The 14,417-nt window shown below is 39.9% G+C and overlaps 1 protein-coding gene across 3 annotated transcripts; it reads left to right on the top strand.

The window, feature by feature from the left end:
• Positions 1-5,830: 5,830 nt before the first annotated feature.
• On the top strand, positions 5,831-13,083 carry LOC119021870. 3 transcript variants are annotated; one of them, XM_037102432.1, is made up of 7 exons: positions 6,026-6,199; positions 7,271-7,356; positions 9,846-9,942; positions 10,291-11,289; positions 11,447-11,605; positions 11,722-11,817; positions 12,393-13,083. In XM_037102432.1, the coding sequence occupies exons 3-7, from the start codon at positions 9,940-9,942 to the stop codon at positions 12,702-12,704; spliced, it is 1,569 nt and encodes a 522-aa protein (XP_036958327.1). In that variant the 5' UTR covers positions 6,026-6,199; positions 7,271-7,356; positions 9,846-9,939; the 3' UTR covers positions 12,705-13,083. The 3 variants fall into 3 exon arrangements, with proteins under 3 accessions (XP_036958325.1, XP_036958327.1, XP_036958326.1); XM_037102431.1 differs by having other exon boundaries at positions 7,271-9,942; XM_037102430.1 differs by lacking the exons at positions 11,447-11,605; positions 11,722-11,817; positions 12,393-13,083 and having other exon boundaries at positions 5,831-6,199; positions 7,271-10,434.
• Positions 13,084-14,417: the final 1,334 nt, after the last annotated feature.

Genomic DNA, 14,417 nt, shown 5'->3' with positions numbered 1-14,417 from the left:
ACCTGTCAGGCATCATTGCGGCAAAAATGAGTAAGCATGTGAAAACATTTAAGCACTGTTGCCAACTCTTCAGTAAAGAAAGTCACTATTGGCTGTCCTTTTTTTTCCCCACATAAACAAAACATAAACAAACATATATATATATATATATATATATATATATATATATATATATATATATATATATATATATATATATATATATATATACAATAAACAGACAATAAACAGCTAACACACACAAAAAAAGAAATATATACATATATACAAATACATATATGGGGTATTAACAAATCATATAGTTGTTTTTAATAATTTATAATATTCCAAGTTCCTTATAGCTTTTCTGTCTTTCATGTTTGTTTTTTTTAATATCTGGTTTCTGTTTTAAATTCAGGTTTTTCTTATTTTATTTTTTTTTGGATGACCATTTGCATTTATGGATGTAATATTTTCCCCGGAAAATAAAAAGATTCAACAAAAACAGTCCCTTTCCCTTATGTTTTTTTTTCATCATAAGTGAGAATTGTGTCCTTTTTTTAGTTTAAGCTTAATGCCTGTCAAAAATACAAATATGTTTTCCAGTTCTTTCCAAAAAAAATAAGTATAACAACATTAAAAAAAAAAGATGACAAATAGTTTCCTCCTCCTGTTCACAGAAAGTACAGTTGACATTAACATCTTTACATCTGGAGATGGCCTGATTGACAGGATAAATTGAATGTATGACCTTAAAAGAGACTTCCTTTATCTTGTTTGTGACACAGGATCTGCTACTTGAAGTCCACACTGAGTTCCAGTTTATACCTAACTTTTGAGTTCCAGAGTAGTTTAGCTGATGGGGTTGTAATTTCTTGGCAAAATGTCCTTATATATCTATTGGTGCATTTTTTTTATCTGTTAAATGTATACCATCTAACATTAAATTTGCCTCAAAGTGTATTACTGTGGTCTACTATCTCCTCACAATAACATCAACACTTCCGCAGGTATAGCATCAAATATTATGGCAAATTCTTTGGGTGTAATAGCAATTGCATATTTTTTTAGAAACTTTTTTAGTGTAGTTGTACAAATGTCCATTTGAGAGAGAGAGAGAACTGAAAGATGTGAGAGAGAGAGAGAACTGAAAGATGTGAGAGAGAGAGAGAGAACTGAAAGATGTGAGAGAGAGAGAGAACTGAAAGATGTGAGAGAGAGAGAGAACTGAAAGATGTGAGAGAGAGAGAGAACTGAAAGATGTGTGAGAGAGAGAGAACTGAAAGATGTGTGAGAGAGAGAGAACTGAAAGATGTGAGAGAGAGAGAGAACTGAAAGATGTGAGAGAGAGAGAGAACTGAAAGATGTGAGAGAGAGAGAGAACTGAAAGATGTGAGAGAGAGAGAGAACTGAAAGATGTGAGAGAGAGAGAGAGAACTGAAAGATGTGAGAGAGAGAGAGAACTGAAAGATGTGAGAGAGAGAGAGAACTGAAAGATGTGAGAGAGAGAGAGAACTGAAAGATGTGAGAGAGAGAGAGAACTGAAAGATGTGAGAGAGAGAGAGAACTGAAAGATGTGAGAGAGAGAGAGAGAACTGAAAGATGTGAGAGAGAGAGAGAACTGAAAGATGTGAGAGAGAGAGAGAACTGAAAGATGTGAGAGAGAGAGAGAACTGAAAGATGTGAGAGAGAGAGAGAACTGAAAGATGTGTGAGAGAGAGAGAACTGAAAGATGTGAGAGAGAGAGAGAACTGAAAGATGTGAGAGAGAGAGAGAACTGAAAGATGTGAGAGAGAGAGAGAACTGAAAGATGTGAGAGAGAGAGAGAGAACTGAAAGATGTGTGAGAGAGAGAGAACTGAAAGATGTGTGAGAGAGAGAGAACTGAAAGATGTGAGAGAGAGAGAGAACTGAATGATGTGAAAGAGAGAGAGAACTGAAAGATGTGAGAGAGAGAGAGAACTGAAAGATGTGAGAGAGAGAGAGAACTGAAAGATGTGAGAGAGAGAGAGAACTGAAAGATGTGAGAGAGAGAGAGAGAACTGAAAGATGAGAACGAGAGAGAACTGAAAGATGAGAACTGAACGAGAGAGAACTGAACGAGAGAGAACTGAACGAGAGAGAACAAAAAGATGAGAACTGAACGAGAGAGAACTGAACGAGAGAGAACTAAAAGATGAGAACTGAACGAGAGAGAACTGAACGAGAGAGAACTAAAAGATGAGAACTGAACGAGAGAGAACTGAACGAGAGAGAACTAAAAGATGAGAACTGAACGAGAGAGAACTGAACGAGAGAGAACTAAAAGATGAGAACTGAACGAGAGAGAACTGAACGATGAGAACTGAACGAGAGAGAACTGAACGAGAGAGAACTAAAAGATGAGAACTGAACGAGAGAGAACTGAACGAGAGAGAACTAAAAGATGAGAACTGAACGAGAGAGAACTGAACGAGAGAGAACTAAAAGATGAGAACTGAACGAGAGAGAACTGAACGAGAGAGAACTAAAAGATGAGAACTGAACGAGAGAGAACTGAACGAGAGAGAACTAAAAGATGAGAACTGAACGAGAGAGAACTGAACGAGAGAGAACTAAAAGATGAGAACTGAACGAGAGAGAACTGAACGAGAGAGAACTAAAAGATGAGAACTGAACGAGAGAGAACTGAACGAGAGAGAACTGAACGAGAGAGAACTAAAAGATGAGAACTGAACGAGAGAGAACTGAACGAGAGAGAACTAAAAGATGAGAACTGAACGAGAGAGAACTGAACGAGAGAGAACTAAAAGATGAGAACTGAACGAGAGAGAACTGAACGAGAGAGAACTAAAAGATGAGAACTGAACGAGAGAGAACTGAACGAGAGAGAACTAAAAGATGAGAACTGAACGAGAGAGAACTGAACGAGAGAGAACTAAAAGATGAGAACTGAACGAGAGAGAACTGAACGAGAGAGAACTAAAAGATGAGAACTGAACGAGAGAGAACTGAACGAGAGAGAACTAAAAGATGAGAACTGAACGAGAGAGAACTGAACGAGAGAGAACTAAAAGATGAGAACTGAACGAGAGAGAACTGAACGAGAGAGAACTAAAAGATGAGAACTGAACGAGAGAGAACTGAACGAGAGAGAACTGAACGAGAACTGAACGAGAGAGAACTGAACGAGAGAGAACTGAACGAGAACTGAACGAGAGAGAACTGAACGAGAGAGAACTGAACGAGAACTGAACGAGAGAGAACTGAACGAGAGAGAACTGAACGAGAACTGAACGAGAGAGAACTGAACGAGAGAGAACTGAACGAGAACTGAACGAGAGAGAACTGAACGAGAACTGAACGAGAGAGAACTGAACGAGAGAGAACTGAACGAGAACTGAACGAGAGAGAACTGAACGAGAGAGAACTGAACGAGAACTGAACGAGAGAGAACTGAACGAGAGAGAACTGAACGAGAACTGAACGAGAGAGAACTGAACGAGAGAGAACTGAACGAGAACTGAACGAGAGAGAACTGAACGAGAGAGAACTGAACGAGAACTGAACGAGAACTGAACGAGAGAGAACTGAACGAGAGAGAACTGAACGAGAACTGAACGAGAGAGAACTGAACGAGAGAGAACTGAACGAGAGAGAACTGAACGAGAGAGAACTGAACGAGAACTGAACGAGAGAGAACTGAACGAGAACTGAACGAGAGAGAACTGAACGAGAGAGAACTGAACGAGAACTGAACGAGAGAGAACTGAACGAGAGAGAACTGAACGAGAACTGAACGAGAGACAACTGAACGAGAGAGAACTGAACGAGAACTGAACGAGAGAGAACTGAACGAGAGAGAACTGAACGAGAACTGAACGAGAGAGAACTGAACGAGAGAGAACTGAACGAGAACTGAACGAGAGAGAACTGAACGAGAACTGAACGAGAGAGAACTGAACGAGAGAGAACTGAACGAGAACTGAACGAGAGAGAACTGAACGAGAACTGAACGAGAGAGAACTGAACGAGAGAGAACTGAACGAGAACTGAACGAGAGAGAACTGAACGAGAGAGAACTGAACGAGAACTGAACGAGAGAGAACTGAACGAGAGAGAACGAGAGAGAACGAGAGAGAACGAGAGAGAACTGAACGAGAGAGAACGAGAGAGAACGAGAGAGAACGAGAGAGAACTGAACGAGAGAGAACGAGAGAGAACTGAACGAGAGAGAACTGAACGAGAGAGAACGAGAGAGAACTGAACGAGAGAGAACTGAACGAGAGAGAACGAGAGAGAACTGAACGAGAGAGAACTGAACGAGAGAGAACGAGAGAGAACTGAACGAGAGAGAACGAGAGAGAACTGAACGAGAGAGAACTGAACGAGAGAGAACGAGAGAGAACTGAACGAGAGAGAACGAGAGAGAACTGAACGAGAGAGAACTGAACGAGAGAGAACGAGAGAGAACTGAACGAGAGAGAACGAGAGAGAACTGAACGAGAGAGAACGAGAGAGAACTGAACGAGAGAGAACTGAACGAGAGAGAACGAGAGAGAACTGAACGAGAGAGAACTGAACGAGAGAGAACGAGAGAGAACTGAACGAGAGAGAACTGAACGAGAGAGAACGAGAGAGAACTGAACGAGAGAGAACTGAACGAGAGAGAACTGAACGAGAAAGAACGAGAGAGAACTGAACGAGAGAGAACTGAACGAGAGAGAACTGAACGAGAGAGAACGAGAGAGAACTGAACGAGAGAGAACTGAACGAGAGAGAACTGAACGAGAGAGAACGAGAGAGAACTGAACGAGAGAGAACTGAACGAGAGAGAACGAGAGAGAACTGAACGAGAGAGAACTGAACGAGAGAGAACGAGAGAGAACTGAACGAGAGAGAACGAGAGAGAACTGAACGAGAGAGAACTAAAAGATGAGAACGAGAGAGAACTGAACGAGAGCACTGCAAAAAAGCCAACTTGTATTTGTTGTCCTTAAACTGTCATTTTTGTCGACAAAACTTGAAAATATAAATTATTAACATTTACGACAATAATATCAGTTAGCACAACAAAGCAAGACAGTTGAATACGCCAAAAGAGTTTGACTAGTTGTCAGTACTTAAATTCGTGAATTAGGGTTTGATACAAGGGACAAAAGCTCTGCTAACTTGTATTTCTTTGTTTTGAAATGCGGGAAAGCCAACTTTCATAGTTGGCACTTTCAACTTCAGTCTTATTTTTGGCTATGCTTCATTTGTTAATTGTTTTGCATTTACATCTATTTGATTACATTGTTAATGCTGTGTTAATGTTAGTGCTTTGTTAATTATATACATTAAAATTAATTATAATAAGCATAGTTTAATAAATTCTTAAATGTATTGTAATTAATACATGTTTTAAATAATCAAAGTTGTAAACAAGATGCTGTTATTTATGTTCTTCTGCCCATATCAAATAGACCATTTACCATTTCAACCCCCATATAGAAGACATGCGGGCCTAAGCTTAGTCATTTTTGGCTCTTATGGCTTAGTTACGCTACTTGCAAGTGGAGTGGCCCAGATGAGGCCGAAATGTCTTTCACTGAGCTTGATGTTGGTTGCTGTGGCCGGGCCTGTCCCAAACTTAGTTTTATAAGGCCGCAAAGTCTTACATGGTGGTTCAGATTCTAAAACTTTGAGTCTTTAGGTACAACTGATACAAATTTGATGCCTCTAGGCCCAGAGGCCTAGAACACCAATGCCTCACTTACATGGTGTTTTGGGAGGCCCAGAGGCCTAGAAACAAACGGACGACATATTCTGAAACTTTGAGTCTATAGGTACAACTGATAGAAATTTGATGCCTCTAGGCCTCCTAGAAGTGTCTTAAAATGAGGGTCAAAGTTCAAATGGTCGCCAGTTCACTTACATAGTGTTGTAGATGGGAGGGGTTGAAAAGAGTTTAAAAAGAAGACAAACAACAACGGTTTTATATGGGCAAATCGTCTTAAAATGTTTTTATTATAATAATTATTCTAAGATGTATAATTCTAATATATTTATTCTCAAATTTTGCTTTCTTCATCATCCAAATGGTGAGCAGTGCACTGGGCTGACCACTAGGGGCTTTCTGCCAACTCGTATTTCTTTGTTGTGAAAAGCGGGAAAGCCAACCTTCGTAGTTGGCACTCAACGTGATCTCATTCTCATTTGGGCGTTGCCGGTGGCTGTGAGGACAGCTGGAGTCCACAGAGGTAGGTTCTTCCAAACTTTATTAAAAGAACATACAGTATGTTGTTATCAGTCGTCGTGTACAGTATGTTGTATGCCGTTTAAAGCGACCGACACATTTTCAACAGTTAAACACGAAGCTTTTCATGCTAAGGTAGCGAAGTTTGCGCGAACTGATGCTAGCGGAAGTGATTGGTAGAGCGATGTCATAAACTTATCAAATACACTATCAAATGACTCCAAAACGCTCGTGTGGACAATTGGTAGTCCGTACATTTACCACGCTACGAAAAGATTATTCTAATATTACGAGGATTAGTTATTTTTTAGCCGAACGCACTGATTCCGTGCCGCGAAAGAGAGTAGTTCTGAGTATTTGATTAATGTTTACGTCTTAATAGGTCATTGAAAATATTTTTTCATAGCATGGTGAATTTACAGGCCACCAGTTGTACACACGGATGTTTTGGAGGTATGTGGTGTGGTGGCGTATTTAAACCCTCTGTCAACGGCCGGCCGGCGCACAGCGGTGTTCTGTACTTGAGTTTCAATCTGTCTGGGAAAAAAACGACCGCGGCTAAATCAGTCATTCTTTTTGCAACTGAAAGCTAGCATGTCTGTCTCTGGTGCCATCGCGTCTTGTTATCATGACATTGTGCTACGTACGGGGAAAATCTCCGCAAAAAACCGCGCGCGCGCGTGTGTGTGTGCATGGGCGATTCTTGGCATGGGCAGACCGGGCGGCCGCCCGGGGCGGCATCAGACGAGCGGTAATTAGCGCACCCCTGCAGATTTGGAAGTAGCGCCCCCCCGTAAGATTTGGAAGTAGCGCGCGCGCGTGCGTGTGTGTAATGCCTTAAAAGCCTTGAATTTTAGTTTTGGTTAAAAAGATGACAAAAAATCCCCTTAATTAAACAAAAATGACGAAAAAAATGTCAAACATGACAAAAATGACACAAATATTGACAAAGAAAATACAAAAAATGAGTCATTGAATTTGTGTATAAATGCTCTTGAATAGCCTTGAATTTGACTTGAAGAAACCTGTAGGAACCCTGTCTAATCCCCAGCAAATCTTCATCTTTGTTTTTCAGATTGAAATTAATGCAGTGCAAGTTCTGCAAATTCAGCCATGACGTCGAAGCTGTTCTGGTGAAACACTATCGACTTCATCACAGAGGTTCGACCTGGCCTTGCATCCACAGGGACTGTTTTTGTACTTTCAGAACCATTAGTGCTTTGAAATCACATATTTCAAGATTGCACAGGACTGTCCAAAGGCAGGAAAATCTATCATTTCAGTGCTCGTTGTGTGACTACAAAGACATTTGCTGTAAAAAGAAAGTATTAACTCATTTGCACCATCATCTTAGACTCAGAGAGACCGTGTCTTGCCCATTTGTAGGCTGCAGCTTTGCAACCAACCGCCTAAATAGTTTTACAGGACATACTTCACGGAATCATAAAAGCCATAATCTTAGAAATTTTCTGACACCAGTCAGGGTAGTTAATGATTTTCCATCTGACGACATAGCCCAGCCATGTAGTGTTGATCCGGAAGCTGGAGTGTCATTGACATGCAGTCCTAGTTTGGATTCCACAGAAAACGGTCGACCTGATTGTGCGCAGAATGTAGACTCTGAAATACTTCAGCACAAATTAGCTTCCCTTTTTCTACGCATGCAATGCGTACTACATGTGCCAAAACATGCAATACAGGCAATTATAGATGAATTTAGTGATATTTTGTCCTTTTCCAAGTTTCACACAACTAAAATTCTCAAAGACGTTTTAGCAAAACACAATATTGAAGTTGAGGAAGATGTTATTCAAGAGATAAGTAGCACTGTGTTTGAAAAAAATCCAGTACTTGTTACAACAGCAGAAAAAGGTGCATTATCAACAGATTATAGAAGGAACAGATATTTCAAGGAACATTTCTCCATCATTGAACCAACTGAGTTATTGTATGACCGGACTTCAAAAAAAGCATTTGTTTATGTTTCTGTGAATGAGGTTATTGAGCTTTTGTTGAACAGAGGAGAGTTTCTTGAAAAACTTGTTTTCAGTGAAGAGTCTACTCCAGGGATTTACAAGACTTTCCAAGATGGTTCTTACTTTCAGCAAAATTTTGGAGAAAATGAGCTACATATTGCATTGGGATTATATATAGATGATTTTGAATTGTGTAACCCATTAGGCACATCGAAGAAAATCCACAAAATCACTGCTGTTTATTGGGTTATTCTTAATCTGCCCTCAAAGTTTCGTTCCACTTTACACTCCATTCATTTAGCTCTTCTTGGAAAGACTTGTGATGTCAAACAGTTTGGTTTTGAAAATTTTTTTAATCCTTTAGTTAAGGACTTAAAGTCACTGGAACAAACAGGGGTCTTTGTGCAAACTTTGGACAACTATGTAAAAGGATCAGTATTTTGTGTCTGTGCAGATAATTTAGGAGCTCATGGACTGGCCGGCTTTCAGGAAAGTTTCAATGTAAAGAATTTCTGTAGATTTTGTTTGACAAATCGAGGTGAAATAGCAACTACAGCAATTTCTGATTTTCAGCTACGCTACAGAGAACAGCATGATACATTTCTGCTACAACTTTGTCAAGAAAATGTTCCACATGTGAATGGTGTTAAAAGTGAATGTGTGTTAAGTAAGCATCTGTCAAATTTTCACCCTGTCACGGGTTTTCCTCCAGACATATTGCATGATTTTTTTGAAGGTGTCATTCCTGTTGAACTGTCTCTGTGTCTGAAAGAGTTAATTTTGAAAGGCTTTTTTTCTTTAGAGAGACTAAATAGCCTTATCAATTCATTCCCTTACAAATATTCTGACAGGTTAAATAAACCAAAGGCAATTTCTAAAGCAAATTTTGAAAAGGGCAGCATAGGTGGCAATGGCCATGAGAATTGGTCTCTCTTACGATTCCTCCCTCTTCTCATCGGAAAGAGCGTCCCAGAACAAGAACCCGCATGGGAAATACTGATGGACCTTAAAGAAATTGTTGAAATTGTTGTCAGACCTGTTTTGTCAGAGGAAATATTGAACTACTTGGAGATCAAGTTGTCTGATCACAGAAGCCTGCTCACAGCCACTTTTCCTGCTTTTAGCCTGCGTCCAAAGCATCACTTTGCTGAACATTATCCTTACCTACTACGATGCTTTGGTCCATTAGTGGAATTATGGACAATGAGGTTTGAATCGAAACATAGCTTTTTCAAGAAGACTATGCATGATGCTCAAAACTTTAAAAATGTGCTCCTCACACTGTCCACAAAACACCAGCAGATGATGGCCTGCTTGTTTGATAGTCAGAGTCTGTTCAAGTCAATGTTACATGTGGAGAAAGTAACTGACATCAAAACATCTTCTTTGGATGCTCCCCTGCGCGCAGTGATTAAGAGACACTATCCACATCTTGAGGCTGTGTCCCTTTCCAAAGACATTTATTTTCATGGGACCCGATATGTTGTGGATATGATTCTGTCATCTGGGCACTGCAGTGGACTGCCAGAGTTCTATAAGATCGTGACCATAATTGTTAACCCAGAAAAAGCAGCCTTTGTTGTCAAAAAGCTCACATCTTGGTACCTTGAACATTTTAGGTCTTATGAGCTTATGGAGAGCATCTATGCAAACATTGAGATTTTTGATCCTCAGGCTCTTAACGACTACCATCCATTGGTTTCCTACACTGTGGGAGGCAGGGTGTTGGTGACTCCAAAAGTGTGCCTGCTCCATTGAAGTGACAAGAATGGTAAGTGAACTCTGATGACGCATTATTCACAGAACTCTTGCTCTAATTGTCATTTTTGCCCTTTCTCCCATTTGAACAAGATGCATATGCTGCCTGTCATTATTTTGACATTTTTCTGTTTAACTTCCTTTTTTCCCCCTCCTGAGTGGATTTATGGACTTGTTTCACCTGTTTGTTTTTTTTTTTTCTGTTCAACCTCCACCCCTGCCTGTGTTTTTTGGTGGGGTTTCTTTGGTTTGTTTTTTTTAGACAAAATAAGACAAGTTTGATTCGCTTTTGTTTGTGAATCGTTTTTTACTCCCTGTAAGCTAACCCTTAAGTGTTTTGTCCTTGTTTCTGGTTACACAGGCGGGGATTCTGCTGCTGGTGAAAATCTCCACAAGAATGTCCCGCAAAATGGCACTTCCTGTTGTACCGGAATCAGTTGAAGAGCTGCAAGAAATTCTTCAGGAGAAACTTCAACTTCAAGGCAGCTTCACACTACAGTATGAGGACCGAGACTTTGATAATGCTCTCTGTAATTTGATTGACATTCATGATTTGCCACCTGAGCGTGCTGTATTGCACATTCTTTGGGATGAGACAGCTCCACTTGTCCGGCAAGATTTGGACTCTCTTGAATCAGGATCTTCCCTTGACACAGCCAGTGTACACAGCGTAAACTCACCTCAAAGTCCCTCAACTTTCATCAGGCACCATCTGCGAAGTGTTGCAGAGTGGCCTTCACCTTTTCCCATCCCGTCCTTCTCCTATGATGTGGAGTTGCAGTTGCGCAAAGGCAACGAGGAATATGAACGAACCAAGAAAAGTATCACCTTAACAAGAGACATGAAGATCAACATTTTGGACAGGATTGCTCAGGCAGTTTTTGAAGTGAAAGCCTATCCTGATCAAGATGAGATTGAATCAGTTGCTTCTGCCCTCATCGAATCACACCCCTGCCTTCGTGAGCCAAGCAGTGAGAAAGGATATGATGGATGGAAAATGAGCATAAAATACAAACTGGGCAATTATAGGGCCAAGCTGCGTCAGGCAGGCTGTACTGAGGTTAGCATTAACCACAAAAAACGAAGCTGCAAAGGTGATGGGGCAAGTCCTTCTCTGAAGAGAGCAAGGCGAGGTGAAATTAACCACGTTCCCGACCATCCAGACCACCATAATGATGATTCCCTGGAGGATGAAAGACAGGCTCTGGCTGAGAACTTCAACAGAAAGAACAAGAATGTTGCACTCATCAGACAAAAGATGGAGCTGACCTTCTCCTTGAGGCGCAAGGAAATTATTGAGCTGGAACCAATGGTTTCTGAGGTCATGGAACGGTGGCCGGCTCTGTTTTGCGAGGCAGTGGTAAGTAGTTGAAACAAGAATATATTTATTTAATACTTAATTTGGTATGATTTTGTATTTTTTATGATTTGCTGATATAAAATGACAATTTTAACATTGAAAATGTTTTGACTTTTTATTGACAATTCAAATTTTTTATATTAACAATTTCCAACAGATTCAGGAAGAATTTTATCGGATCACAAACAGAAACCTTATTGAGAACTTCAGAACAGCTCTTCAGCAGCACACCGGGAGGCTCCTGAAACTGTATCGGGCAAGAAGGACTGCTTTTTCCGATGAGATGGATCAACTTCTCAACAGCCTGGATCAAGAGGTGAATTCCTGATGAATTGATTTAGTAACTCTGAACATTGTGGATGTAAAAAGAAATTTTACCTTGTTGTGACAAACGATTATATCTTGTGACGTTTCATGCAAATCTTGTTTCAGACATCTGACATCACCGCACATCGCCAGACTGCTGCTTTAAAGGGCCTTCCCTTGTTTCTCCGTGACAGCCAGGAGAAGCTCTTCAGGAACTGTCTCGTGAGTGTTGAATGAATATAAATTGTAAATATGTATTGTATCTGTAGTGCTGTACTGTGTAGTAGCTCTGCATTTCTTGCCAAATCGCCTTCTCTGCACTTCCTACAGTAATTAGTGTTGTTGTGATACCATTTTTTTGGCCCCCAAAACCAATTCCAATGCCCAGCTGTGCAGTATTTGCCTATGAATGTTGCTGTTTTGAGAGGAAAAAAAAAAAAAAAAGCATTTTTTTCCTCTAATTCTAAAGAACTGCAGACTCACTTGGATGTAAAATCATTGCTATCACGCTTGGTCAGGCACTGCTTAGAAACATTTGTGGGACAGGAAAAAAGACTAATACAGAGTGAATCCAGTAGAACTTTTTTATTGCCTACCTGCCTATTAGTGACAGTAAGAGAATAAGCTCCTCTAAAGCCGTGTTCACACTGCACGCCACTTGGTTGCGTAGGTTGCTTCACGTGCTCCATTTGACATATACGTAACTAAACTCAGTCACATCCAGCTCTGTCTGTTAGGCAGAAGACTGACTGCTAGCTTGTTAATATGACCATTTATCTCTTTTCTTGTCTATCAAGGTCACCCAGCCAGAAGAGGAGCAGACGAAGGGCCTCACGGTGGGAATCCTTACTTTGCTGGAGGATGATGACAGGCCAGCACCCCAAAGTGTCGTGAGTGTGGCTCTTGTTGTGGAAGAGGAGATCGTCCTGCAAGATATTTCTGACCTGCCAGCAGCATTTGCTTTACTCTTTGGACTGATCTACGCTTTGAACCTCAAGTATCCAAAGGATTTGAGGTATACATTTGAAACTGTTCAGAAGGTCTTCATGGAGCTGGGTACAGACCTTTCAGCAAGGGTCAGATCCCTGAAGAACAAACTCCTTCAGTGAATCTACGTTTTCGCTCCCTTCGTTCCAGCCATGTTCGTTCACTCTGCTAAGGCTCCTCAAATTCTGTACTTATGTTTTATCTCCTGCTCTCCTACAGTTCTTATATTTTTTTGGCTTTTAAATATGGTGAGCATTAAGATTCAATGTGTGCGTTTTACAAGATGTTGTGAAAAGATTTTTAAAGCACTCAGTAACCTTGTTACCAGGTTTTAAATCGTGCATCACAGTGCTTTTATGTATTTTTGTTGTTAAGTTTACTATGTGTCACAAGATGACAGCAGTTGGGTCTCAGTAGTCTTAATTTCCTTGGAAAGGAAGGGATGGAGTTGGAAGGGATTTATAGTTCTATTTTCTGAATAAAACAAATGTTTTGAACTGATATGTTGCATCTGAAATTATTTAGACATTAGATGAGCTGTTATTGGCTGCAAATTCTAAAGTTGAGTTACATTGTAGACTAACGCATTGTCGAATTTTAAATTCTTGAATTATTCTGCTACAGTAAATACTAATTTAACCAAATGAAATTTGAAACTGTATAGTTATTCAGAGTTATTACAATGTAAAATTATGAATTAGTACAATTTGATGGACAGTTAGCAGAAATTAAGATTAATAGTTATCTTGATGTAAAATCATAAGTTAGTAGAACTTTGGGAAAGTAGTAGCCGACGTAAGGCTTAAAAGTTACTACAACAGAAAATTCCAAGTTAGTACAATTTATAGGAGAGTAAGCAGAAGTAAGGTTTAAAAGTTACTACAATGGAAAATTATAGGTTAGTACAACTTCAGGAAGAGTTAGTAGAACTTGGCATTAAAAGTTATTATATTGTAAAATTATAAGTTAGCAGAACTTACAAAATCTGATTGACAAAATCAGATTTCAAAGTTGAGCAAACTCAAAAGCAAAACTTAAAATATTGAGTTTAATAACCCAACTTAAAATTCTATCGAAGTTTGTTGCCTTGAAATTTTGAGTTCACCCAATTTTTCTTTTTTTACAGTGAGAGAACTAAAAGATGAGAACGAGAGAGAACTGAACGAGAGAGAACTAAAAGATGAGAACGAGAGAGAACTGAACGAGAGAGAACTAAAAGATGAGAACGAGAGAGAACTGAACGAGAGAGAACTAAAAGATGAGAACGAGAGAGAACTGAACGAGAGAGAACTAAAAGATGAGAACGAGAGAGAACTGAACGAGAGAGAACTAAAAGATGAGAACGAGAGAGAACTGAACGAGAGAGAACTAAAAGATGAGAACGAGAGAGAACTGAACGAGAGAGAACTAAAAGATGAGAACGAGAGAGAACTGAACGAGAGAGAACTAAAAGATGAGAACGAGAGAGAACTGAACGAGAGAGAACTAAAAGATGAGAACGAGAGAGAACTGAACGAGAGAGAACTAAAAGATGAGAACGAGAGAGAACTGAACGAGAGAGAACTAAAAGATGAGAACGAGAGAGAACTGAACGAGAGAGAACTAAAAGATGAGAACGAGAGAGAACTGAACGAGAGAGAACTAAAAGATGAGAACGAGAGAGAACTGAACGAGAGAGAACTAAAAGATGAGAACGAGAGAGAACTGAACGAGAGAGAACTAAAAGAGGAGAACGAGAGAGAACTGAACGAGAGAGAACTAAAAGAGGAGAACGAGAGAGAACTGAACGAGAGAGAACTAAAAGAGGAGAACGAGAGAGAACTGATCGAGAGAGA

Source organism: Acanthopagrus latus, chromosome 6 (assembly GCF_904848185.1).
Source record: "Acanthopagrus latus isolate v.2019 chromosome 6, fAcaLat1.1, whole genome shotgun sequence".
NCBI lineage: Eukaryota > Metazoa > Chordata > Actinopteri > Spariformes > Sparidae > Acanthopagrus > Acanthopagrus latus.
This window is presented reverse-complemented; position numbering and strand designations above follow the sequence as displayed.

Bases quoted from the DNA above. Each gene is read 5' to 3' on its own strand.
- LOC119021870 (XM_037102430.1), top strand. From the start codon at position 7,281: ATGCAGTGCAAGTTCTGCAAATTCAGCCATGACGTCGAAGCTGTTCTG.